Below are 24,977 nucleotides of genomic sequence, written 5' to 3'. Positions count from 1 at the left end.
TATCTGCTTTTTTAAAATTCTCTGTTACTCTGTTGATGGTTAAGATGTGCTTTGATCATTTGACTTTCCCATAAAATTTTGATCTTTATGGCGTTGCCAAGATACTGGCAGAGTTTTACATTTCTAGTCCAAGCATACTGAAATTTCAGTACAAATGTGACCCGGGACCACAAAACCAGTCTTAAGTCGCTGGGGTATATTTGCAGCAATAGCCAAAAATACATTGTATGGGTCAAAATTATCGATTTTTCTTTTATGCCAAAAATCATTAGGATATTAAATAAAGATCTTGTTCCATGAAGATATTTTGTAAATTTCTTACCATAAATATATCAAAACTTCATTTTTGATTAGTTATATGCATTGCTAAGAACTTAATTTGGACAAGTTTATAGGCGATTTTCTCAATATTTAGATTTTTTTGCACCCTCAGATTCCAGATTTTCAAATAGTTGTATCTCGGCCAAATATTGTCTGATCCTAACAAACCATACATCAATTGAAAGATTATTTATTCAGATTATGTATAAATTTTGAAAAATTGACACTTAAGACTGGTTTTGTGGTCCAGGGTCACAAATGTGGTGTGAGCAATAAAATCATTTTATTCTCTAGCATTGAAAAAACCTTAGACAATTTAATTTAAAATATATATTTTTGCTAAAATATAATTTAAAATGAGATCTATTTTTACAAAATGTTATTAGATATAAAGACTTTTTTTTAATAACTATTTTTTTACAAACCAAGTGAGGGTTGTGTTTAAAACAAGGGAAAAAAAATATCATGTTTTGAGGATGTTTAGATGTACTACTGCTCAGACATTTGGGTTCAGTAAGATTTTTAAAATATATTAAAATAGAAAACAGTTATTTTTCATCTAGGTATTTTAATCAAAAAAATACATACTTATTGAGTATAAGAGTGTTCATTCAAATTTTAAATGGTAATATATTTGTAACTAAGAAAAGCCTATTTTTATTTAAAAAATTTTTTAATTTAATATTTATATTTTTTCCAATTTGTTTTGCAAGCGTGGCTTTGCTTTATCTTGATATTTATTTATTTATTTATATATATATATATATATATATATATATATATATATATATATATATATATATATTATTTTTTATTTATTTATTTATTTTTTATATAATGTCACTTCACATTTAACATTCAGGATGTTTGTGACCTTGCTAAAACAAATTGTGACATCTATATAAAGGTCAGGTTATGGAAAAACTGTGAATGTAAGAATTAGTCAGCTTCTCTTTTGGTTTACCTGAGTTTCTCCATAGCATGTTATTCATAAAATACATTTATTTTTGTGTACCGTAAGACACTATGAAGAAGCGTTCACTAATTAACAAGCAATCAAATGCACATTCATTTTTTCCTTTATTCAAACGTTTTCACCTCGTTGTTCCTCTGCAGTACTCATCTGGAGAAGAGCCTGCAGATGCTGATGGACCGCATGGACGACATGAGTCAAGACATTGTCAAGTACAACAACTATTGCCGCAGTCTCAGCAAGCAACAGCAACAGAAACATCAGGTAATCCATCAAACGGCTAAACCTGTCTTTTCATCTAGAGATTTTCCCACACTGTTTCTGCCATAGTCGTGAACGATACCTCAAATCATCCAGCTTGTTGAGAAAAGGTGTGCTATTACTTTCAAGTGATCAGATTTTCACTTAGCAGACGGTAGAAGGAACAGAGCCATATCTTGGGACCAGAATATTACAGGGACATGGGAGTGGGCTGTGGACGATTGTGACATGGAGGGAGCGCACACTTTTGAATGCTTTGATGTGCTTGTGGGATGAGAGCTATCATAACCATGTAAATGCTAGTTACTGTTAATGGTAGCTTTGCTAGCGCGATGTGTGCTCATGGGAAAATAGGTTTTCACCACAAAGATCACAATAAGCGCCTGACGAGGCTTGATGTTTCACTCTTGATGTTATGCTCTGTAAGATATAATTATAATACAGTTGTAATTGATGAAACTGTGCAACTCGAAACCCAGGAATTAGCTCTGAGGCTGTAATCAAAGCTTTGTTTCGAAAACACAGGGTGCACTTTGGAGGGTTGGTGCAATTTTTAGCAATTAAAGATCGTACTCTTAAATAAGTGTTTATTTTTTTAATTCATGGTGTAGACTATAGAAAGTGTGATTCTCATGAAAACGGTCAAGAAATGTTTTGATCATATTCCACCCCAAAAAGCAAAAGACAAAAAGAGGAAATTATAGTTATTTTGCATGAAGAGATCAAATAATATTTAAAGGTTGTTTTTACACATCTCTCCTGTAAACAAACAAATAAATAAATATAAAATTAAAGGATACATTTTATGTATATTTGTAAATATTTCAACATTTTTACATTTAAAAAAGAATTGTTCTGTGTATAATTAAACTGTTTTAAAAAAAAAATTATAATAAATAAAAAATTATAATAAATGTTTCTTAAACACAAATCGGCATATTGGACTGATTTCCGAAGGGTCATGTGGCATTGAATACTGGAGTAATGGATGCTAAAAATTTGCCATTTACTATAACAGGAATAAAGTACATTTAGAAAAAACTAGTTTAAAATAGAAAACAGTTATTTACATTTTTTTAAATATTTTTTCACATTATTAAAGATATTACTGTATTTTTGATCAAATGCAGCCTTGGTGAGCATACTGTAAGCGTAACAATAATTTAAGATAATTATAATTTCTTATGATAATTTTTCTTAAAAAACACAAATTTATGAATGCTATTTTATATGCAGAATGCGGTACACATGTACGGATATATCATGTACTGAAATTAAGCTGATTTTTACTAACAAAATCTTAGTGGTCCAACAAATAGTTTTTATTGTCTCTATGCAGAGTTTTAGGGTGAAGTATGACCTTGATGTTTCTTCATGAGGTTCATCCAAGTTCAAGAGTTTTTGTTCATTTTCAAATATAAGGCTGCAAGTCTTCCTATTCATGCGAGAGTGTCTGGGATTTTTGTGCCACGCAGCCAGCCAAGGCACCGACTCTATAAAGTCAGTGAAGTTAAAAGAGATTTATTGAGTGGCTGTGTATCAAGGTCTGTATGAGACAGGAGAGGCGAGGTGGTAATGGCCTTCCTCAGTGCTGGACTCTGATGCCCTGAACTTTGTGATTTATTGAAGTACATGTGACCTCCCAAATTCCCCTGATACTGGAATGACATGGTGATTCTTTCATTATTTACTCATTTCTTTAAATCTAATACTTGATGCAGAAAATGTGATTTGATTACAAGGAGGCACAAAGGACACAATGCACTTGCATTATCAGTGATTAGTTGAATGTTTACTCCGATGTTAATAGGAAGTATACAGTTTAGGTTTCTTTTTCATTTTTCATCCTTCTTAGACAGCTCCTTCACAACACAGTCATCAGTGTCTATTGTTCCAGCTGTCATCTTCCCCTTCTTTTAAATACACTGCCACCTCTCCTGGCCTGTCATGGCCATCTTAAAAGGTTGCCTCTCAGAAGATTTGCTTTCATTCAGGCAGCCTGGAGGTTAATAACACAGGGCTCCAGACTGCGACCGTTTTTTTTTTGCCAGTGCACTGGCGCGACCACCGCGTTGTTCAATTCGTGCTGCCATTTCTGTTGCATATGAGAAACATCAAACTGCAAACTAAACAAAAGCGTAACAAAATCCTGCTACTAGTTTGAGCTGAGCAGCGCAGACCGTTTATCAGCTCGGACCACGGCGCAAAAACAAACTTGTCCGAGCTCAGAACAGCTTTACTCGGGAACCAAAGTTGATTTCGCTACACTGTTACAGCACAGCGCTGCGAGATCCAGTGAGAAGCGTTTGAATTAGCCGCAGAATGAATAAAGGTTCCTGTGTGAGTTCTAATGAGATGCATTCAAATTCTGCACAGAATTATCTGTTATAAACAGATCAAACAGCGCTGACGTAGAAAAAAAGAAGCAGTAACTCTAACTGCAACCATGGTGTTGTGGTAGAAATAGTCAAATGTTATTACATTACATTATTCATTTCAGGGTTTGCACAACCTTTTGAGTGAGAAATTCAAGCAATTTTCAATGACTTTCAAGCATTTCACACAATGAAATCCCTATGAAATTAAAAAATACTGTACATTGTAATTTCTATGAGTTAAGTCTATTTATTATCAAAGCAGTTGTCAGTAATACAGTAAAAATGTGGAAAATATGTGAACTAATTTGCATTGCATTGCAGGCTGATTTAAGGTGTGCTCCTAAATTTTCTGCTTGTGCTCCCAAAAAATTTCAGTCAGGGGCTACAGTGCTCCTAGTAAAAATAGTTAGTCTGGAGCCCTGTAACAAAAGATTTGGATATCAAGTTCACAATAACCGTTTGTTCTTTATCTGTCTACAGTACATTCAGAGACGGCAACAGGAGAATGCACAGAGACAGAGTCGAGGAGAGCCTCTGCTTCCTGAGGAAGACCTGAGCAAGATGTTCAAGCCTCCTCAGCCACCTCCGCGAATGGACACCCTGCTCATTTGTAGTATGTCATCTTTCCTTCAAGCATTTGATATTATAAATAATATATCATATATTTTATCATATAAATAATTTATTACCTAATACACGTGTATAATGTTATTATTACACACACGCATATATAAATATGATATAAACATCAGCAAGAACGCCAAATTGCATATTTTTGCTCAGTTTGGGACTTTTTCCTTCCATCTCTTTGTTATCATACTATATGAGCCATAAAAATCTTAAATATGATACTTAACAAAAAAACACATGCAAACATTTTTTTAATCTAAAAGTTCAAAATGGTTCAAATGAAAAAAGATTTTTCAAACTATTATTTCATATCAGTTTGTCAGGCTTTTCAGCATAAGTAGAAATATATAATGTTTACTTTACACATAACAAGTTGTGTTTACAAGCTTTAAGTGGATGATTAGTGTCTGCTCAGTAATGGAAGCCAAATCTCTGCTGTTGAGCGATGTGAGGCATCCCAACACAGCGTTAACCGTCTCATTTGGATCTGAAAAGATTTGGACTTGTCCCTTTTCTGTCCTGTGGAGTTGAGATGGAAGGGAGGAAGGAAGGGAGGAGAGGTAATTTATGAGGAACATTACAGAGGCCTTGCCAGGGATTGATTTAAAGCAATTGTTTCTAACTTGTTATGGAGGTAGTATATTATAGATCAGCCGCTGTCTGAGAGAAAATAGCTGGAGGAGGGTGATATGTCTGTCATGTCATCTTGTACCCTGGACTGCTGGACTCTGTTATGTAACTCTAGAGTCATGCTGTTTACTCAGCAACACACTGTTTCAGATTTTGAATGTTCAGCCTTTGAAATGGATTATATTATGGGGCATTTTTGCAATCAAACTAAATGTTTTTCCTAAGAAGTAACTGACAACGAGAAGTTTGATCTAATTTATTTATCAAATATTTAGATTTTGAAGTCCACGATAGTTGCCATTACCTCAAACACATATTGCAGCTAAATTCGTTTTTTTTTTAAATTTTTTAAGTTAAGTATTTAAATGTATTTTCATTTAATAATATCGTCTGTATTATCTGTATAATATGTACTCTAATAACAATATTAGTAACAAAAATATGTGATAAATATTGAAAATATACAGGTGCATCTCAATAAATTAGAATGTCGTGAAAAAGTTCATTTTTTCTTGTAAGTTATTTCAAAAAGTGAAACTTTCATATATTTTAGATTCATTGCATGTAAAGTAAAACATTTCAAACGTTTTTTTGTTTTAATTTTGAAGATTAGAGCTTACAGCTCATGAAAGTCAAAAATCAGTATCTCAAAATATTAGAATATTTACATTTGAGTTTCAATTAACGACCATAACTACAGTATAAATTCCAGGTATCTCTTGTTCTATGAAACAATAATGGGGAAGACTGCTGACTTGGCAATGATCCAGAAGACGATCACTGACGCCCTCCACAAAGAAGGTAAGTCACAGAGGGTCATTACTGAAAGGTGTGGCTGTTTACAGAGTGCTGTATCAAAGCATATTAAATGCAAAGTTGACTGGAAGGAAGAATTTGGGTAGGAAAAGGTGCACAAGCAACAGGGATGACTGCAAGCTTGAGAATACAGGCAAGCAAAGCTGATTCAAACACTTGTGAAAGCTTCACAAGGAGAGAACTGAAGCTGGAGTCAGTGCATCAAGAGTCACTCAGACGTCTTCAGGAAAAGGGCTACCAAGCCACTTCTGAACCAGAGGCAACATCAGAAGCGTCTTACCTGGGCTGTGGAGAAAAATAACTGACTGTTGCTCAGTGGTCCAAAGTCCTCTTTTCAGATGAAAGTAAATTTTGCATTTCATTTGGAAATCAAGGTCCCAGAGTCTGGAGGAAGAGTGGAGAGGCACAGAATCCATGTTGCTTGAAGTCCAGTGTGAAGTTTTCACAGTCTGTGATGATTTGGGCTGCCGTGTCATCTGCTGGTGTTGGTCCACTGTGTTTTCTGAAGTCCACAGTCAACGCAGCCATCTACCAGGAAATTTTGGAGCACTTCATGCTTCCTTCTGCTGACAAGCTTTATGGAGATGCTGATTTCATTTTCCAGCAGGACTTGGCACCTGCCCACACTGCCAAAGGTACCAAAAGCTGGTTCAATGACCATGGTGTTGGTGTGCTTGACTGGCCAGCAAACTCACCAGACCTGAACCCCATAGAGAATCTATGGGGTATTGTCAAGAGGAAGATGAGAGACACCAGCCCCAACAATGCAGATGAGCTGAAGGCCACTGTCAAAGAATCCTGGGCTTCCATACCACCTCAGCAGTGCCACAAACTGATCACCTCCATGCCACGCCGAATTGAGGCAGTAATTAAAGCAAAAGGAGCCCCTACCAAGTATTGAGTACATATACAGTAAATGAACATACTTTCCAGAAGGCCAACAATTCACTAAAAATGTTTTTTTTATTGGTCTTATGAAGTATTCTAATTTGTTGAGATAGTGAATTGGTGGGTTTTTGTTAAATGTGAGCCAAAATCATCACAATTAAAAGAACCAAAGACTTAAACCACTTCCGTCTGTGTGCATTGAATTTATTTAATACACTTGTATTGAAATGTTTCACAATTTTAGTTGAATTACTGAAATAAATGAACTTTTCCACGACATTCTAATTTATTGAGATGCACTTGTGTATATATATATATATATATATATATATATATATATATATATATATATATATATATATATATATATATATAATAATGTAATATTTAAATTAAATTATCTATATATGCACAGTAATAGTATTATGTATTTTTAACTATATGATACATATAATATAATAATATAATATAATGAAATGCCAATAAATTAATTAAAAAAAAAATATATATATATATATATATATATATATATATAGTAAATACAATTATGCAATTTAAATTGTGAAATATTTTATTTATTTTTTAAATATTTATTACAATTTTATTGTCTGTATAATATGTATAATTGTTTTTATATCAAAAATAATGACTCTGCTGTAGGTCGATCTCAGGCCTAAAACTATCCCAGTTTAATAAGAGCCAGCTGTAACATTCAACATCAAGATCAGAAGAGATGCAGACAAAATGGCATGAAGTAAGAGTATTTGTTTCCATGTATTTCTCTTTGTAGTGCTGTGGAGTAATAGCTTGATCTGGGGCTGAATTAAATGCTTGTATGTGCCGTGGAGGGGAGCACCTCATCTCTCGCCATTTCTTAAGGTCTTTTAAACTCCAGACACCACGGTGGCATGAGCAGCAGCGCTGCCAAGCGGAAAGACAATCACCTAAGAGCTCGACGGCCAGCCTTCAGTACATAATGGAGTACATTAACTGAGCCACTTCAGCAGATAGCCCACCCTGCCTCTGTTTCTCTCGCTATCTCTGTATTCTGTACCTTCTTCATCTCTCTCGAGATTTCTTTCTTTCTCACTGTCATGCCATAAACTACAGTGTTTTTGCCTTGAATTCTATATTTCTAATTTTTTCCCCCCATCTACTCTTTAGGTCAAATCAACACATACTGCCAAACCATCAAGGAGTTCACATCTCAAAACCTGGGCAAGCTTTTCATGGCTGAAGCTCTTCAAGGAACAAGCAGTTAGACTTGTGCCCACCTACATTGTCCTATAATTGGTCAAGAGTCATCGATTCCATTTTTATGACTTTTTCTGTGGCTCATTTTAAAATAGTGTTCCATTGGTTTTAGATTTTTGTTTTAACATTACTAGACCAAAACATAAGTTTATAGGTATTTCAATTCCCATCAGACAGGTCATTTTATTTAGGCATGTACAGTATAAATGCATATTATGTGTATCAGCACGGACCAAACAGTTATTTTTGAGAGGAACCCAATATATCTGTCTACAATGTGTGAAAAGGGATGTTGGAAATTTGATTACAAATTGGATTGTGTTCACTTTGTCCACATTTGAAATGCTCATTTAAAGGGATAGTTCACCCAAAAATGAAAATTTGATGTTTATCTGCTTACCCCCAGGGTATCCAATATGTAGGTGACTTTGTTTCTTCAGTAGAACACAGACGAAGATTTTTAACTCAAACCGTTGCAGTCTGTCAGTCATATAATTGCAGTAAATGGGACCCACGGCATGTTGTGAACGCGCTCAAGACAGTTGGACACCACATTGCGGTGGATCAGAGGTAAAAAATGATATAAATACTTTTCAGTTTCTTGCACAGACTGATCATTTCGTGTCTTAAGATCGCAATGTGTCACAAGCCGCAGGGTTTAATCTGGTTTTGTCTGTGCATGTTTTATTTTTACTCTCAAAGCCGTGGGTCCCATTGACTGCCATTATATGACTGACAGACTGCAACGGTTTGAGTTAAAAATCTTCGTCTGTGTTCTACTGAAGAAACAAAGTCACCTACATCTTGGATGCCCTGGGGGTAAGCAGATAAACATCAAATTTTCATTTTTGGGTGAACTATCCCTTTAAGAGAGAGATGTGCCATCCTTCTAGCATGATTGTTTTTTTTTTAATGTTTGTATTTCATATTTGTACAGGAACAAGTTGTATCAGCAGGGGAGTTTTGAAGTCTTTTTGCAAGCCTGTGACTAAGATTTTTCTTTCTTAAAATTATTTGGTCAGAAATCTCACTCTAATTACCCTATATTGGAAAGGAGCAATTTAGGGATCAAAACAGTCAGTTTGTACAAGCCATTGTGTTCTTTTAGTCAAATATGGATGTGAACAGTTGTAATTAGAGTACAGCGCTGTAACGCTGCCCCCTTCCCAGTCAGTTTACACCAGGAGTCTGCTGCTGGACATTAATTTCAGCCCACTGTTCCCTGTAGTCGAGTGACACTGGGGTTTGCGTGACATTTGCAGCCCACCACCTCTCCGCCGTCCACCCACAAGCTACCCGCTACAGTCATTAGCCTTCACAGAATGTATTTTTAAATTTATTTCCACTTCACTTCAGGTGATTAAATCAGATAAACCATGACAATAAAACTCTTGAACTTCAGCCGCCCTGATGGATGATTGCAAAGAGTTTGAGTCGTAATTGCAGCGATGAGCTTTTGACATAACACGACGTGCCCAGCCTTTCAAAGAGGAGTGCACCATTAAAATCCAGCTGCATGAAAAGAAAAATAAAATGCAAAAAAGTTTTAGTTTTAAATGTCCTTTTCTACCTCTAGATACATTCCATGTCACCTTTTGCAGGTGAATTACTGTAATTGCAGTATAGACCTTATGCCCTTATAATTAAATACTATATCCCGTCATGATGGAAATTATTCCATTTTATGGAATCAGGAAGGATTTTGCGTATTGAAGTTGAAATACTATAAATGTTCATCTTTAATAGAAAAAGATAAGTTAGAGGTCTCATGACTGACATCTTTTCAGGCACCTTAAATATAGGTATATTTTAAAGTAAAAAAAATATTCCATGTTTTTCAACCATTAATGCTCATTTCAGAATTAATTTAGGCTGTAATATAATTATATATTATGATATATATATATATCTGCTTTATAATATAATTATATAATATTGATATTATGCTTATATATTTTCTCTTATATACTTTAGATAACAAATCCACTGACAAAGATGTTTTTGAGAAATCTCAAGAAATACAATAACTATTTGCTTTCAAATCAATAAATAAAACAGTAATTCTATATAATTGTCTATAGAATGCAAATAATTCCATGTTTTTCTTCCATAAATGCTTGTTTTAAAATTTTGAATACACACATTATATATATATATATATATATATATATATATATATATATGTGTGTGTGTGTGTGTGTGTGTGTGTGTGTATATTTATTTATATACATGCCATTATCTTAAAAGTGCTTATGTTTTATCTTATATACTGTTGATAGAAACCTTTTGAAACAAAATCACTCATTTTCCAGGATAAGAGCCGATTTCAAGGACTCATTTCTGTCGATCTATAGAAGCTCATTTCAGTATTAATTTAATGTTTTCCCATTATACCACAACAAAGTTTCATGGAATTGATAACTCTCAGGATTTAACCTACTCCATGATTTCAGTCCATTTAAAGGCCAGTTGTTTTTCCCTGACGGTTAATCTAGAGTTTAGCTAACCTGACACCTCACAGGTGATGAGCTGTGTTTGAATCTGCAATAATGGAGGGATGAATTTCTCCCTAAAGCCTCATTGATCTGTGTGTGTGTGTGTGTGTGTGTGTGTGTGAGCGGGCGGCTTAGAAGACATTGATTTGAGAAGCAGTAGTAGCGAGGCTGGCTCATTAGGAGCTTTCTTTGAACACTTTCATTGTGTTTGTTTTAGGCTGGTAAGCCAGAGGTGCTACAGCTTTTGTTCTATTATTGATGAAGTCCCACTTGTTTCCACACTTTTTGAGGACGTTGCTCCACAAGCCAGCAGAAGTTGTTGTTTGATGTTTGTGTTAGTTGCACCTGTTTTTAAAGGCAATACTGTAAGAGGCCTGTGCTTCAGTTTAACAGTTCCTGGCACTTTTTAGGAATACACTGTGATGTCCCACTAGCACAACTTCTTTTAAGTCACAAATTCAGTGTTTTTGTTGTTGTGAGAACTGGGATTGGTTAGAGACACTATTATGTAGCAAAACATTTTTTTTAAAAAAAAAAGTTTAACATGTTACTTAAGGAAAATTTAATAGCTGTTATTTATTTATTTATTTTTTATTACTTAATTACAAAAATGCTTACTAATTATTTACTCATTTGCTTTTTTTTGTTCTTCATGCTAGAAAAAAAATTCAACAAGTCATACTTTGTCATGGAAAGTGCCTCTTGGTGGAGGATGAAAATATCAAGTAAATCATTTTCAGCCGGATTTCAGCTTTTATTCTGGTATTGCTCAGTTCTTGATTCCAGAGAAGATGGAAGAATGATGCATTTAAGGGAGGAGGTCATCAAAAAATGTTTTTTTTTTGGAAGAAGCAATGTCAAGATGTTCTTAGAAACCACAATGGTCACTCAGCTTCCTTTTGACGACACACACAGAACCCACATAAATGCAGGGCTGTCTGTGTTCGCAAATGAAAACTGAGCCCTTGAAAAGTTTCAATGGTTACTACAATCTTCCATAAACAGGAAATTCCTACTTTTCCACTCTAATATAGTTTCTGTAATAATCTATACATACATACCCAGTCTTGATAACTCACACTTTTCTAGGATTTTTTCCTTCCAACATTTCTTGTCAAAAGTTTCTCTTTATTTTGTTTGGCAAGATGGATTGAACACTTGAACTGAGTTACTGGCAGCCTCCAGAGGGTCTCGCAGAGGCAGATGGCGAAAAGCATCTGTGATGAAACAGCTGAAATCAGGTTTAAACATTAGCACCTGCTTTATTAGACAACAAAATGTGAACTTTGACAGCAACATGTTCAGTTCACTCAGAAGAGTTCACGTTTAGTGAACATCAACATTATATATACATTTTCAAAACTATAGAATAAATCAAAATATAAGTATATATATATATATATATATATATATATATATATATATAATTGCAGGACATTATTAGCTAATTAAATTCTGATGCAACAATTCCATACTTATGTTAACCAATGCTTCGTTTTGTTTGGAAAATGTTCTTGTAGTCAGGTGTTTCTCATTAAGGTAATTTTAAACTTGTTACGTGAATTTAACAAATTATGTGTGCTCGTAAATGTCATTTCCCATTAATTGAGTGCTTGTTATCGGGGAACACCTGTATTTAATAACCCACTATTAAAAGACCTTATTATTTAAAATGAAATAACAGAAAGAAAAAGAAAAGCTCTCAATAGCCTTGAAATAGTTACGGGCTGAATACAGACTAAGTGAGGTCAGAATTTATGGTCTATGCTAAATAATTGCAAATGCTATTAACCTGAAACCCATTTAAACTCTTACTAATAGTGCACTCACTATAAATTGATACAACAACGCTAAATGGCTTCCAGTCATCCCTGCAGATATTTCTACTGTTAATTCATTAGAGCTCATCCTCTGTGTTGCCACTGCTGCTCCTGCTGTACTTTTATTGACAGGTCAGTGACAGATTCTGTCTATCTATGTGTGTTTGTATTTGTCCCCTGTCTGGCTGTGGCTCCTTCATATGTGCTTCACATTAATAAATGTCTTCTAATGTGTTTGTGTAGTAAAGTTGCAGTCACAACTGTTAACACCTGCAGTAGTTGATCAGATCATTTATAATGAGAAAAATTCCTCAACAACTGTAAATTCTTTTTTATCTTTATCTAAAGTTTTATATGCAACTTTCTACAACTTTCAACAAGCTGAATGTACTTTATAGTTCAATTCAAAATAAATAATCCACTGGTTGACCTAAAATAGATCTCAAATGATCTCAAAGAGTCTGTCTTAATTTTCCTGAATTTCTCTCTTGTGTGTGTGTGTGTGTGTGTGTGTGTGTGTGAGAGAGAGAGAGAGAGAGTGTGTGTGATTAAAATTTCAATGGAGTTCAGACATTGCATGAGATGAAATAAAATGGATGTAATAATAAAGGCCCATGATGATTTAAGCAAATGTTTTAAACTCAATGGATTTATCTAATTTTTGAAGAAAAATTTAATTTCTCAAGCACATTTATGTATTTTTGTAAAAATGGGGCATATTACTGTAAATGTAATAAACAGCGGTTTTGGAGAATCCTGCGCTACTGGTTGGGTTCAGGGTAATAAGAAGTGAAGTGTTTGCTGGTAAAGCCACTTAGTAGTTACAGGGAGGCAGTTATGAGCTCATAGTAGTTCTAATGTAAATACACCTCTATGAATTACAGCAGAAACACACGGCATGATGCATACAGATGTCAATTCACCTTTATTTTTATAGCGCTTTATGCAATACAGATTGTGGCAAAACAGCTGAACAGTGATAAACAGAAAAATAGCAGAATCGATGGTGGCAATGCAGCTCTAAAAGACAATAGTGTCATTATTTAGTTCAAGTCAGTGGGTTCAGTTAAGTTCAGGTGTGGCCGCGTGATAAATCGCTCGATTTATTAAGTTTAAGATGTGTGCAGCACACTCTCAAAAATAAAATTTCTAAAAGCATCAGTGTGAGGAACATTTTATAATCTAAAGAAGCTTTTGTGCATTGACAAGGTTTCATGAATGTTAAAGGTTCTTTACAAAGATAAAAGAATCTCAATTTTTCTTATTTGACTGAAACTGTACATTTAAATGCATTAGAAGGTTTGGCATAAGGCTGCTATACTTTTTTTTGTCTGGATGTTCAAACCATGTGTGACACTTTAGTTGGAATAATTTGCATATAACTTTATGTTGGAGAAAGGGTGATTTTTGGATTTCAGGCTCAGTACAACAGCAATTGTTTTGGTTGACCTTTGAAGGGGAAGATGATTTTTGATGTTTCAGACTTAAAACTTGAAATAATTGAAGAGATTTAGGGTGACTGAATAGGGTCTAGAATCACCTATGTTGGAAAACTGTAGAAAACTATTAGAGCTGTAATTTTCTTATACTGTTACTGGTTTTGAAAATTGTACCTTAAAAAAATCTGTATTGAGCAGGAAATTAAAATATAAAGCCAAGGCTCTGTATTGGAACAGTTCAGTTCAGACACATGATTTGAAGCTGAATCTATTTGCAATTGCTGCAATTACCTCCTTTCAGACTGAAAGGGAAATGAACTCTATTGACTATTTCTTTAGTGTATGTTCAAAAGAAGAGACCGATTTTTACATAAGCACTGTGTCTTATATAAACTTGATTTTCCTGAATGAGGAAAATTGGGGTCGGATGTGTCAATTGCGTATCAATAGGAAATTGCACAATTATTTTATTTTAGAGATGCACATCTTTTACCTTATACTCTCATAAAATCTCCTAATCTCCCAAATGCTACTGTTCAAAAGTTTTGACAGAAGTCTTCTAATTTCACCATTGCTCCATGTATTTGATCAAGATTTCTATTTGAATATATTTTTAAAATGTAATTTATTCCTGTGATGGCAAAGCTGAATTTTCAGCAGCAATTTTCATCTTGATAATTGTGAAATGACAGTGGAAACGAACCTCCATTCCCTTGCTTTTGAGTAAGGAAACTTAATCTGTAATGGAAGCGGAGCCGCCACGAGGAAAGGGAGGATTCTGTGCTGTGAATGGCATTGAGCTTGGCCAATGTTAATGCCACCTGACAGGGCTGAGATTAAAGCTGGGCAGAAGGTGGAAGAGCAGGGCCCTGCCTTTAGGACGGGGGAGGATATTGATGATGGCTCGCGGGGTAATGACATAGGGTTTAGTGCAGGTCAGAAGGATCAGCTAATGAAGACTTATGTGTGGAGGAGAGGAAAGCATTACTTCAAATCAATGCCACCTAAGACCGAGCGCCTGATAACCTTGGTTCAGAATTAGCTGGCGGACCGTAAATTGTGAGCAGAGGCAGCGGAAATGCCTCTGACCTCTCATGCACAACACGCTGCTTATACAGACTCACTCACTCTCTCTAAGTCCTCTGCAGGCAAAGTGCTGTCGATATTGAAATAAGCCCGAGCAATTTGTTTTAAGAGGATGATACAGGGGAGGATGGAATTAACGAGTCAAGTCTCCTGTGTGTATGTGGATGTGCTTCTGAGCTTCTTTAAAGAGAAAAAATCTTTATCAATGCGTGCGGGTGGTCCACATGAAATTTCAAGCTGTGTCAGCAGTCTCCTGTGGTGTGACATACTGTAGTTCAGTTAAAACTACATTAAACCACTCTTATATAAAATTTCTTATGTGAAACTCAGTAATTCTCACACTACAGAACCAAGAGAAGTGCAAAAATCTGATTAAGTGAAAGACTTGATCTTGAAGTTAACCCTGATATAGTGGTCTCAAAAGGTAGGTCTATTTAGATATTTCAAATGTATTTATTTCACTGTAATGAATGAAAATGAAAAAAACCCTTTCAATGAATGTGAATTTAGCAGATGTATTATGTAATTTCCCCTCAAGCTTTTACAAAAGCATTTCAATAAAACTAAGTTAGTAGCCTATTTTAAACACAATATTGCCACTTTGCTTTTTGCTCCACCGACTAAATTAGATTCAAACAAAGCCACAGAAGAATCAACTATGCATCTCCGAGCAATGCACAGTAAAGGTGTTTTAGAATAAATCAGTTGAATGATTGTTATATTAGCTGTATCTCATTTCGAAGGCTTCACCCTCTGGAGGTTGCATTTTTGGCCTTATATGTCACTGAGGATGTCTAATTTCAGAAAAGTAAGCAATAATTAAAGAAATCACAGTAAATTCTTTATTTTGGAATGTAATGGTTACTGAAAAAAGGCAGCCTCAATGTTGTACGCAACGTCCGGTGGGTGAAACATTCTAAATTAGAGACAGCAATTGACTGAATTATGAATTCTTCCCTACTATATAGTATTCGAAAACAGTATGCCAAAGAGCACTATGTATGAATTCAAGGTATTTGAACTGTGGGTTAAAAATAGTACCTGAATGGCTTGGGAGAGAATTTCTGAACGGCAGTAAAGCCATATATCTGACCACGGTAGGTCATGTGATAATAACAACATGGAGGATGTTTCATTAATTTCATTCATACTACCTCATATAGAACACACTTTGCGAAATCAAATGTAGTACCTACTCAGACAGGCCTATTTGATTCTGGATGCGCCAAGTTCATTTAATTACCAAGCTCTTTTCATTACTAAATTAATTAGTGTTGTTGAATGAATCTGTTGAGTGATTGATTTCAAATGACTCACTCAAAAAGACACTCAAATTGCCCCTTTGCAGGGAGTTTGATTGACAGGCGATCTGACCAATCATAATGCCTAATCTGCCATTTTTGCCTGACAAAACAAACCATAAAAGAGAGTAGATTTAACGTTGGTTGACTTGAACTTGAAAAATGGTGTGTATGGATGTCTTTCCGTGGTTGAAACAAGATACCTTCTGATGTTCATTCATGTTTATTTCATGCTATAACTAGTAAAGAAGATGCTCGGTTCACATGCCGGTGCTACAGCGATCTGTCATGACACATTAAAGAGCCACAAAACGGTATTTATTGTTTGAATTTATTTAAAAGCGACCATTTGAAGGCTGAGACTTTGTTTCATACCGAAAGTAATCTGCTGTGTCTTGTCTACTGGCATGTTGTCAGTTTCCTTTTTGCTCTGCATTGTATTTTTCACTGCGTGAGAACATGACGTGTGACGTGAGAGTGCCTTGGTTTGATAGCGACACTAGCTAAGGGGGTGGGTTTTTGTGAAGGGTCAATTGTCGCCACCTACTGGCAAAAAGGTGCAGCTACATTTACTGAGAAATCCGTTAATTTCAGTAGGAATTCACACGATTTCAAATTTCACAAGAGTTTCACAAAGGTTAAAGATTTCAACACAGATTTTGCAACAGGTTCAAGTTTCACTGCGTTGATAAACAGAAGGCTGCTGGGTTTGAAAGTGACTTCTGTGTGAGCTGTATACATCGCTATATATCCATTGACAATAAACAATGTGCCTTTTTTGCCCACAAAATTTTGAATAAAATATGACTGCAACTTACTGTAGTGTAAACTTACTGAAAAAGTCACTAAAAAAAAATAAAATATTCATGTTTTCTTTTCTTTTTTTTCTGCTCAGGCATTGAAATCTGAGGACCACTTGTTTATTTTCAGTTTTATCATTTGAAACCTTCTAAAACAAACATCTTTTTGTGAAATGTTACATGAAAAGTGTGCTTCAAAATAAACCCGCTTGGTTTGGATATTTTATCCATTGCTATGACACTCATTCACTTCAGTCGTACACACTTCACATTCCCAGTCCGGCAGACATTATTCATTCTCAGCCGCTTCGGAAGACTCTCTCAAGACCATGGGTCATCTGTAGTCTATCAGTATGCTATGTCAGTCTGCCACAGGTTTGATGGAAGAGAGCAGCGTTTCATCGACAGTGAGGACAAGTGAATGATCTAGGCCTCACCTTGCCTGCCTCTTGCACATGGAGATTTCTTTTTCTTTCTAGCTTTCTTGCTTTCATCTCTTCTGCTGCTTTCTCTCACATGTATACACATATATAACGCCTCTCTTCCTTCAATTACTCTCTATTTTTTCAATCGCACGCACATTACCATGGAAACTGCAAAACTCTGAGCTCAGAGGGTCTGGGGGTTGTTCAGTGTGAGTGATGTGAAAGCAGCCCCCTCGCATCTAAATATCCCAAAACCTGCAAACTATTGATTTCTAGGCGAGAGAGAGGCCCCGTGATCTAATGGGCATAGGAAACCATGGTTACGCATGTTTAAACGAAATCTTTGTACTCAAGGTTAGAGATACGGCCACAGGGGAGAGATACAGCCTGAATATCTGCACAATATGAGAGTTTTTCTCAGGTCAGGACATCACAGCAGAGGAAATTGTAAATTCACACTGACGCCAGGAGGTCCTCTTTGCATTATGTATTCCGTTAGAGAGTTGGGAGTGTAATTTGCGGCTGTAGTCCACGCAGTATGGATCAATTTAAGACCATGAACGCCTCTTTTAGATACACATGTATTAGAGTTGCAGCAAAGTGACTTGCGTGGAAATTTTGCTCCGCCAATTCACTTTTGAACTGTTTTGAACTTTTCATAGCAATGAAAAAGATCTAAAGAACACCCTTTGGGGTCAAAGAGCACTATTAAAAATTATTTTATTTTGCAATATTTCTCTAATTTAATACAACTTTTTTTTTATTATTACAAATTATACAGTTTTATCTGCATAACAACTGAAAAGTGGAACTGAAAAATTAATATGGTAAAAAAAAAAAAAAAAATCCTAAAAGCTTAAATACATCATTCACCCCAAAATTACAATTTTGATCATCTTTTACTCACTCTCAAGTTATTCCAAACATGTATTAATTACTAAATAGTTGCTGTTAGCAACTGACTTCTATGGAGAAAAGTTAGCAACTGACTTCTATGGAGAAAAAAAAAAAAAACTCTATGGCTACCATTAACTGTTTTGTTACAAGCATTTTTCAAAATATCTTTTTTTGCAGTGTTGGAGAGTAAGGAGTTACATGTAAAGGAATTATGCAATTTAATTAGAAAATAAATGTAACTGTAATCTGTTACAGTTACTGAGAAAAAATGTGTAATTAAATTAGTTACTTATGAAAATGTTAACGATTACAAAGGGGGTTGCATCTGAATATTCACACACATTTTTATTTGTATTTTTTTTATTTCTTTCCTAAACTGAATTGCCTGCTCTAATATATGAGACAACAATATTTCAGGAGCTAAGGACACAGAATAGGACACACGCTTTTTCAATAACTGTTTTATTTCCTATTTGGTTTTATGTATATGCTTTATTTTTTAAGATTAACTGTTGAGTATCACTGTAAGGTTAATCATGTTTCAAAATGATTAACAGTTGAAAACATTCTTTAGAAATGTAGAAAAGTAACCAAAAGTAACCAAATGTAATCAGTTACATTACTTTTATAAAGTAATTGAAATAGTTACACTACTTATTACATTTTAAACAGAGCAACTTGTAACCTATTGCATTTTCAAAGTAACCTTTCCAATACTGTTCTTTTGTGTTCAACAGAGGTAAGAAATTCATACAGGTTTGAAACAATTTGAGGGTGAAACACTTTCATTTTTGAGTGAACTATCCCTTTAAAGTAAAATCAATGTTTAATTTAATCAAATACATCATTGACTTTGTCTGACCCTACTGTAACTGTCTTTGAACTTGATTGTTTTTATAGTGAATAAACAAGTCAAAGCCTGGGCAGCGGCACAGCAGTGGCCATAGCAACATAAAGAATGGCTTTCAGATCTGAGCGTATAGAAGACATCTTCCCTCCTATCGACTAAAGTTTGAGGCTTTTAGGACACGTCTGAGTCACCAACCACCTACATGTGCATTCTTTTCATTATGTTTTTCTCTGTTGCCCGCCCTTCCCCCTCTATGGCTTTGAAGGCTTCTTGTTGCAATGCCGCTTGACAGTGCTTCCTCATGAATCTGGACTAATTGGATCGTACTCCCATGAAAGGCTGGGTGAGGAGATGTGATGGAGGAGGGTGGGAGGGACAGACGGATGGCAGAGTGGGCGACCGGAGCAGGAGGCAGTGGGTGTTCGGCGTTACGCGACTCTTCTCAAAGTCTGTGAAGATCACTGAACTCAGACATTAACTGTTCACACTATATTCATTTATCTGTCTTACATCTGCCTCCAGTTTCACTGTAAGCCCCTATCATCAATGATAAAAACAATCAATTGGTCCTGAGAAAAACTTTGTCATGTTTTGGAATCATAATCTATTCCTATTTTCCTTATTTGACTTCAAAATCCATAAAATTAAGATTTTGAAGGTTTGATACCTCACATTATTTATTTATTCATTCATTTATCTACCTTTCTGTCTAAAATTCACATTAACCTAGTTCAATAAATACTCTACAAGTTGCTTGTTGTTATTTCATAATACCTATAGGAGTTATTAAAAAATAAATTCAATAATTCAATAAAATTAAATCATAAAAAAACAGATAATGTCGTAAGAGAAAATTACCAGTACATTTTTTACATTAAATTTAGACATTTCCTTCAACCCTAAAACAAAACACAATGCAATGTGTAATTCAAATGCAGGTAAAACACCTATAATAAAAATCAATACGGAAAACCTTATTGATTTATAAATACTGTAACATATTCCTCATTATTATTTTATGATACCTAATACATTATTGAGAGGAGTTATCATTTACTTAAATATTTATGTATGCTAGGTAAAAAAATAAAAAAAAATAATATATATATATATATTAAGAATATTATTAATTATTATTATTAAATTATATTTATTTGTTTATGTATGTGTGTATCTAAAATTCACATTAAATAAGTACGGTACAGTTTTTGCTTATTGTTATTTCATAAGTCATTCGTTACTCTAAGGATATATTTAAAATGTAACATCTAATATTTCTTTGTATGCATGTTTGTTTGATCGTTTAAGCATAGTTTTATGTATGCTATTGTGTAAAATCAATTGCCTTTTTTCCCTACCAAATGCTGCAATATAATTATTTTTATTAACTTTGAAATTGTTGAGTGAAAACAATATTTCAGTTGCAAATTTGAGTTGTAAGTAGATAAGTTAACTTAAATGGTTATTATTTTCCAAATATAACAACTCATAAAAGACCACAGATTCAATGACTAATGAATACTAAATAAACAGATACATTAAAAGTTACAGACCTAAATAATTAACTTATTTGAATTAAACTTATTGACATTCACAAGTTGTAAACATTTAATTGATCATGAGGCGGAGGGAACCCTTAAAAGCTTGCTTGGCGATACACATCCATCCTGGCCACTCTGAATTCAGCTTGAGTTTTTCTGCTGTATCTGGTCTTTATCTCTGAAAGCCATATGCATTCAGTGTACATACACATTTGTTCCATAGTGGGAGGGCTTGCCAAATGGGCCCAGCTCTTGCCAGGTCCTTGTGGAAGGTATTTTATCAGCAAAATGATCAATGGCAGCCTCTCTGTGCCTTTTTAGGGCTGATGTGGGGTGGTGCGCGTCCAGTGGGTGTCAGGGTGGAAGGTCTGGTTTCTTTGGAATCAGAGAGGCACCGCTTCTTTTGAAATACCCGTACAGATGGGGTGTTTCTGGAATCTGTCAACATTATTCCCACTTTATGTTTTCCATGATGCCAGCAAAGCCTGTATACAACAGGCTCCTTTAGAGGACTGTAAAATGTGTCACTTCATGGCTGTAACTTGTGACGAAAATGCCGCTGAAATGATGAGGTGACACCTAGCATGAGGTCCCATAAAGTAAACGATTGCAATTACTCCTTCGTATTTGATGTTGACATATTGAAAATGATTTTCAAGCACATTAAGTACTAAATCTTGAAATCGCTTTGAACATGAATTAGGCTGACAACACTTTATGTATATTTAATTTATGTATTCATTTACAGTAGTCACTGAATCTGTAAACCTTTGCCAATTTACAATTGTTAATAAGTTGTTAATAAGTAAATAAATGTTTGCGATATGTTTTAAAAGATAGTAATCTGGTAAATTTGGATTGGGCTTCCACAACCCACAATGACAATAAACCAGTTGCTCTTTTTTGAGTGTATAATTATAGCCTGTTATCACTGGGCTACAATTATAATATATAAATATATATTTATATATTATAATTATATAAATATCATCAAATAGCTTTTTGGTTTAGAGTGACAACTAGAGAATTTCAATTGACTATTATTTTGTAATAATATAGTATTTAAAATGTTAACTATTTTATAATAATATATCTTTATTTTATATATTTTAAAATGTATTCATTATTACAATTTTAAATACACAACATATCTTTCTGATTTACAAAAGCACTGCAACATTTGAGAATTTTCGACTGACTACTATTTCAAAATTTAATTAAAGTATGTTAACATTTTATAATTATTATTTATAAATAAGTAGTACTAGTTCAACAATAAAATTTGAGCTCCTTTTGGAGAGTGATCCACATTATTTATGTGAATATTCAAACACTACATGTGGCTCTCTACCAGGTATGCTAAATCATACTTCATTTATTGCAAACAAGTGCTAAATGTTCAAATCGCACAGTGATATAACCTGTAGTGTGGAGATCTGGATGGCGCCAGCACAAAGGAAACTGCATTCCACACGCCATAATTTTAACGACAGAATAAAAGGGATGAATTCTCATGCAATTTCCACCTTTAGTTATTGGGCCAACTTAAGCTGTCCTTCACTCTGTACTTTGTCATGTTAAGCGTGTGTAAGAGAGAGAGTTTGTGGGAATGTGTATCTGTGCTCAACTATTCAAGTGACCTTCATATGTCTGATTGAATGTGTTGAAATCCATCAGTGGCAGGTCATGTTGGTCTTAATACTTCATAACAGTCTTTGGTCTTTTATCTGCTTTCAAACTCTCTGACTTAAATTTTGTCATGAATTACCATCCAAGCAAACTTTTGAATAGATTGTGTAGGAAATTTACAATTTCAAAAAACTTTCATTTGTTGGCACAAGGGCTGTCAATCAATTAAAATATTAAATCGCACATCAATCAGGACTTATTACTACATTTTAAAGGAAAGACCAATAAATAGTAGGTATTAGTGTAATATGTTCAAGCAATTTGTGTGGATGACATTCAATGTGTAAAAAAAAATATATATATATATAAATCAGGCACAAGCTGGTTTAGTTATATGCGGCTTGCCTTGCAGTGTAGAGGCAAAACAGTGGACAGCGGGAACAATCCAGAAGTCACAAAGGCAGCTGGTTATGGAGAGACTTGCGTCTTCTTATTGGTTCTTGTCCAGGAATGAACAAAGTTATTTTAACTTCTCATTATGATGCGATAATTAGACACCAATTCGGGACTAAGAGATGGAAAAATGTTCCCAGCCCTCCTCCTCCTCCGCAATGGGCAGTATAATTTTTTTTCAAAATAGACTTTTTCCTCTGTTCATGTTTACTTTATGCATACATGAATGGAAGGCTTTAATATCAAGTCTTTGTTTATAATCATGCCAGTTTGGCATGCCTGCAGAGAGTCGCTCATGCAGCCACTTAACTGAGGCTCTGTAGCCATAATGATTTGTGTCTGAATGGCAAATCTATAATGTGGGACAGCACGAGATGATTGGTCCTCTGTGCTGGCATCTGCTCTCTACGGTCTTATCTGATGTGGATTTCTATGGAGCTTTTCAGAATTTACTCTGCTGATTTCCTCTAGGATGGCAGTTGGCATATGAAGCGTGTTTTTAAGTGCAGAATGGTTTTGTGTGCTCAGATGGTCCTTTATGTTTATATTGCAATATATTTTAATTGTCCTAACCGTAACAGAGATATCTGTAAGACATGGAATCTGTAATGGCACAGAAATATATATGGGAAAGGATCAGTTATATTGTATGGATGGCTAGAAATGAAAGATTGAACTGCATTGGGGCAAGATGTCACATTATTAATTACAGCATTAGCTGGCCAATCGTTTGTTATTTTTGGTTTTACTGTTTTCTTAATTATTTTGTGTTGCTATTTAACTAAAAAGGTTCCTTTGTGACTGCAACTATATTGAGCCATGTTGTCCCATGGTGTGTGTGTTTATTTCCTTGGAAAAATGATCAAAATATTCAAAAGTAAGATACAGAAACTGACTTTACGAAAATAAACCCACCTTGAGTAAAAAGTGTGAAAGCTATTCTGGTCTCCCAGTATTTATTCAAATATATAGATTCTGTAGCTAAGGAAACATTTAAAATTCAATTTATTAGAAACCAGTGCTTGGTGCAGTTAGCATGAGTGAGTTTTGTGTGTTATGAGGGTGTTTTAGGTTAGGCGTCGGCACTAGAACATAACATTAGACTGTTGTGATCTTCAGCCTAGAGACTGCTGATGTCAGCTCTTCTCGCAGCCTTATTCATAGAAAATTGCCCTATTTCTCTCAGCCTCTTATTCAGCCTGGCCTTGTGTTGGTGGATAATTTATCAGCTTCTTAACCAGCAAGCAAAATGTAAACATACACTCGAGTTCACAGCCCAAAAACTCTACATTTACTTCATGAAGGCAACCACCAGAAGCATAATAAGTAAAGAGATCTTTATTGCTACAGTATAAGGGGAAATATTCTGGCAATGTAATGTTTTCAAATATGAAAAAAAACACACATAAGGTTTAGCATGGGGGCATTAAAGTGTGTGTTAAAGGAAATTGCGTGGTTTATTTGAATAGTGTATTTGTTAGTCTGATCTCTTTATTTATCAAAGGGTATACAAGACAGTTTTCCACTGCATAATGAGCACTTGATTAAAAATATTTTCAATGCACATTACTGATATGAAATAATTTGGATTTACCTGAATATCTGTATACTGGTCAGAAAACATCTTTAGAACAGATTTGGGGAAATTTAGCATTACATCACTTGCTCACCAATGGATCCTCTGCAGTGAATAGGTGCCGTCAGAATGAGAGTTCAAACAGCTGATAAATACATCACAGTAATCCACATGAAACATCTTGTAAAGTGAAAAGCTGTGTGTTTGTAATGAAAAAATCCATTATTTTAACTTTATATCATCGCTTCTGGCCAGTCCATAATATCTGGCTAAACCATAATAATAGTTCCTCAAGTAAAAGAGGTCCATTCTGTGTTGTCCTCTCAAATCTCAGTCCTCAGACATCTTTTTCACTGGAGAAAGCAATATTACAGGTAGAGGACTTGTATTTTAGCCGAATTTGTCTTAATGATGCCTTTGTTTGTTACAAACACACAGCTTGTGGATTACTTACATTACTTGTAAATTTTTTAAAATGTTTTTATCAGCTGTTTGGATTCATTCTGACGGCACC

At 34.7% G+C, this 24,977-nt stretch overlaps 1 protein-coding gene across 6 annotated transcripts in view; it reads left to right on the top strand.

Annotated features, from left to right (window-relative positions):
- The window catches only part of eif3hb (eukaryotic translation initiation factor 3, subunit H, b), a 70,639-nt gene extending 61,737 nt beyond the window's left edge, over window positions 1-8,902 (top strand). For 2 of the 6 annotated variants that reach the window (XM_058754444.1, XM_058754443.1), the window contains 3 exons: window positions 1,438-1,558; window positions 4,414-4,546; window positions 8,062-8,902. In XM_058754444.1, coding sequence (XP_058610427.1) covers window positions 1,438-1,558; window positions 4,414-4,546; window positions 8,062-8,159 — 352 coding nt within the window. In that variant the 3' untranslated portion in view covers window positions 8,160-8,902. Of the gene's footprint in view, window positions 1-1,437; window positions 1,559-4,413; window positions 4,547-5,905; window positions 6,042-7,557 lie in introns of those variants that run through there. The other 4 variants (XR_009267409.1, XM_058754446.1, XM_058754448.1 and 1 more) reach the window with 4 other exon arrangements.
- Window positions 8,903-24,977: the final 16,075 nt, after the last annotated feature.

Source organism: Onychostoma macrolepis, chromosome 19 (genome assembly GCF_012432095.1).
Source record: "Onychostoma macrolepis isolate SWU-2019 chromosome 19, ASM1243209v1, whole genome shotgun sequence".
NCBI classification, from domain to species: Eukaryota; Metazoa; Chordata; class Actinopteri; order Cypriniformes; family Cyprinidae; genus Onychostoma; species Onychostoma macrolepis.
The sequence above is the reverse complement of the archived record's forward strand: the minus strand, read 5'-3'. Positions and strand labels throughout refer to the sequence as shown.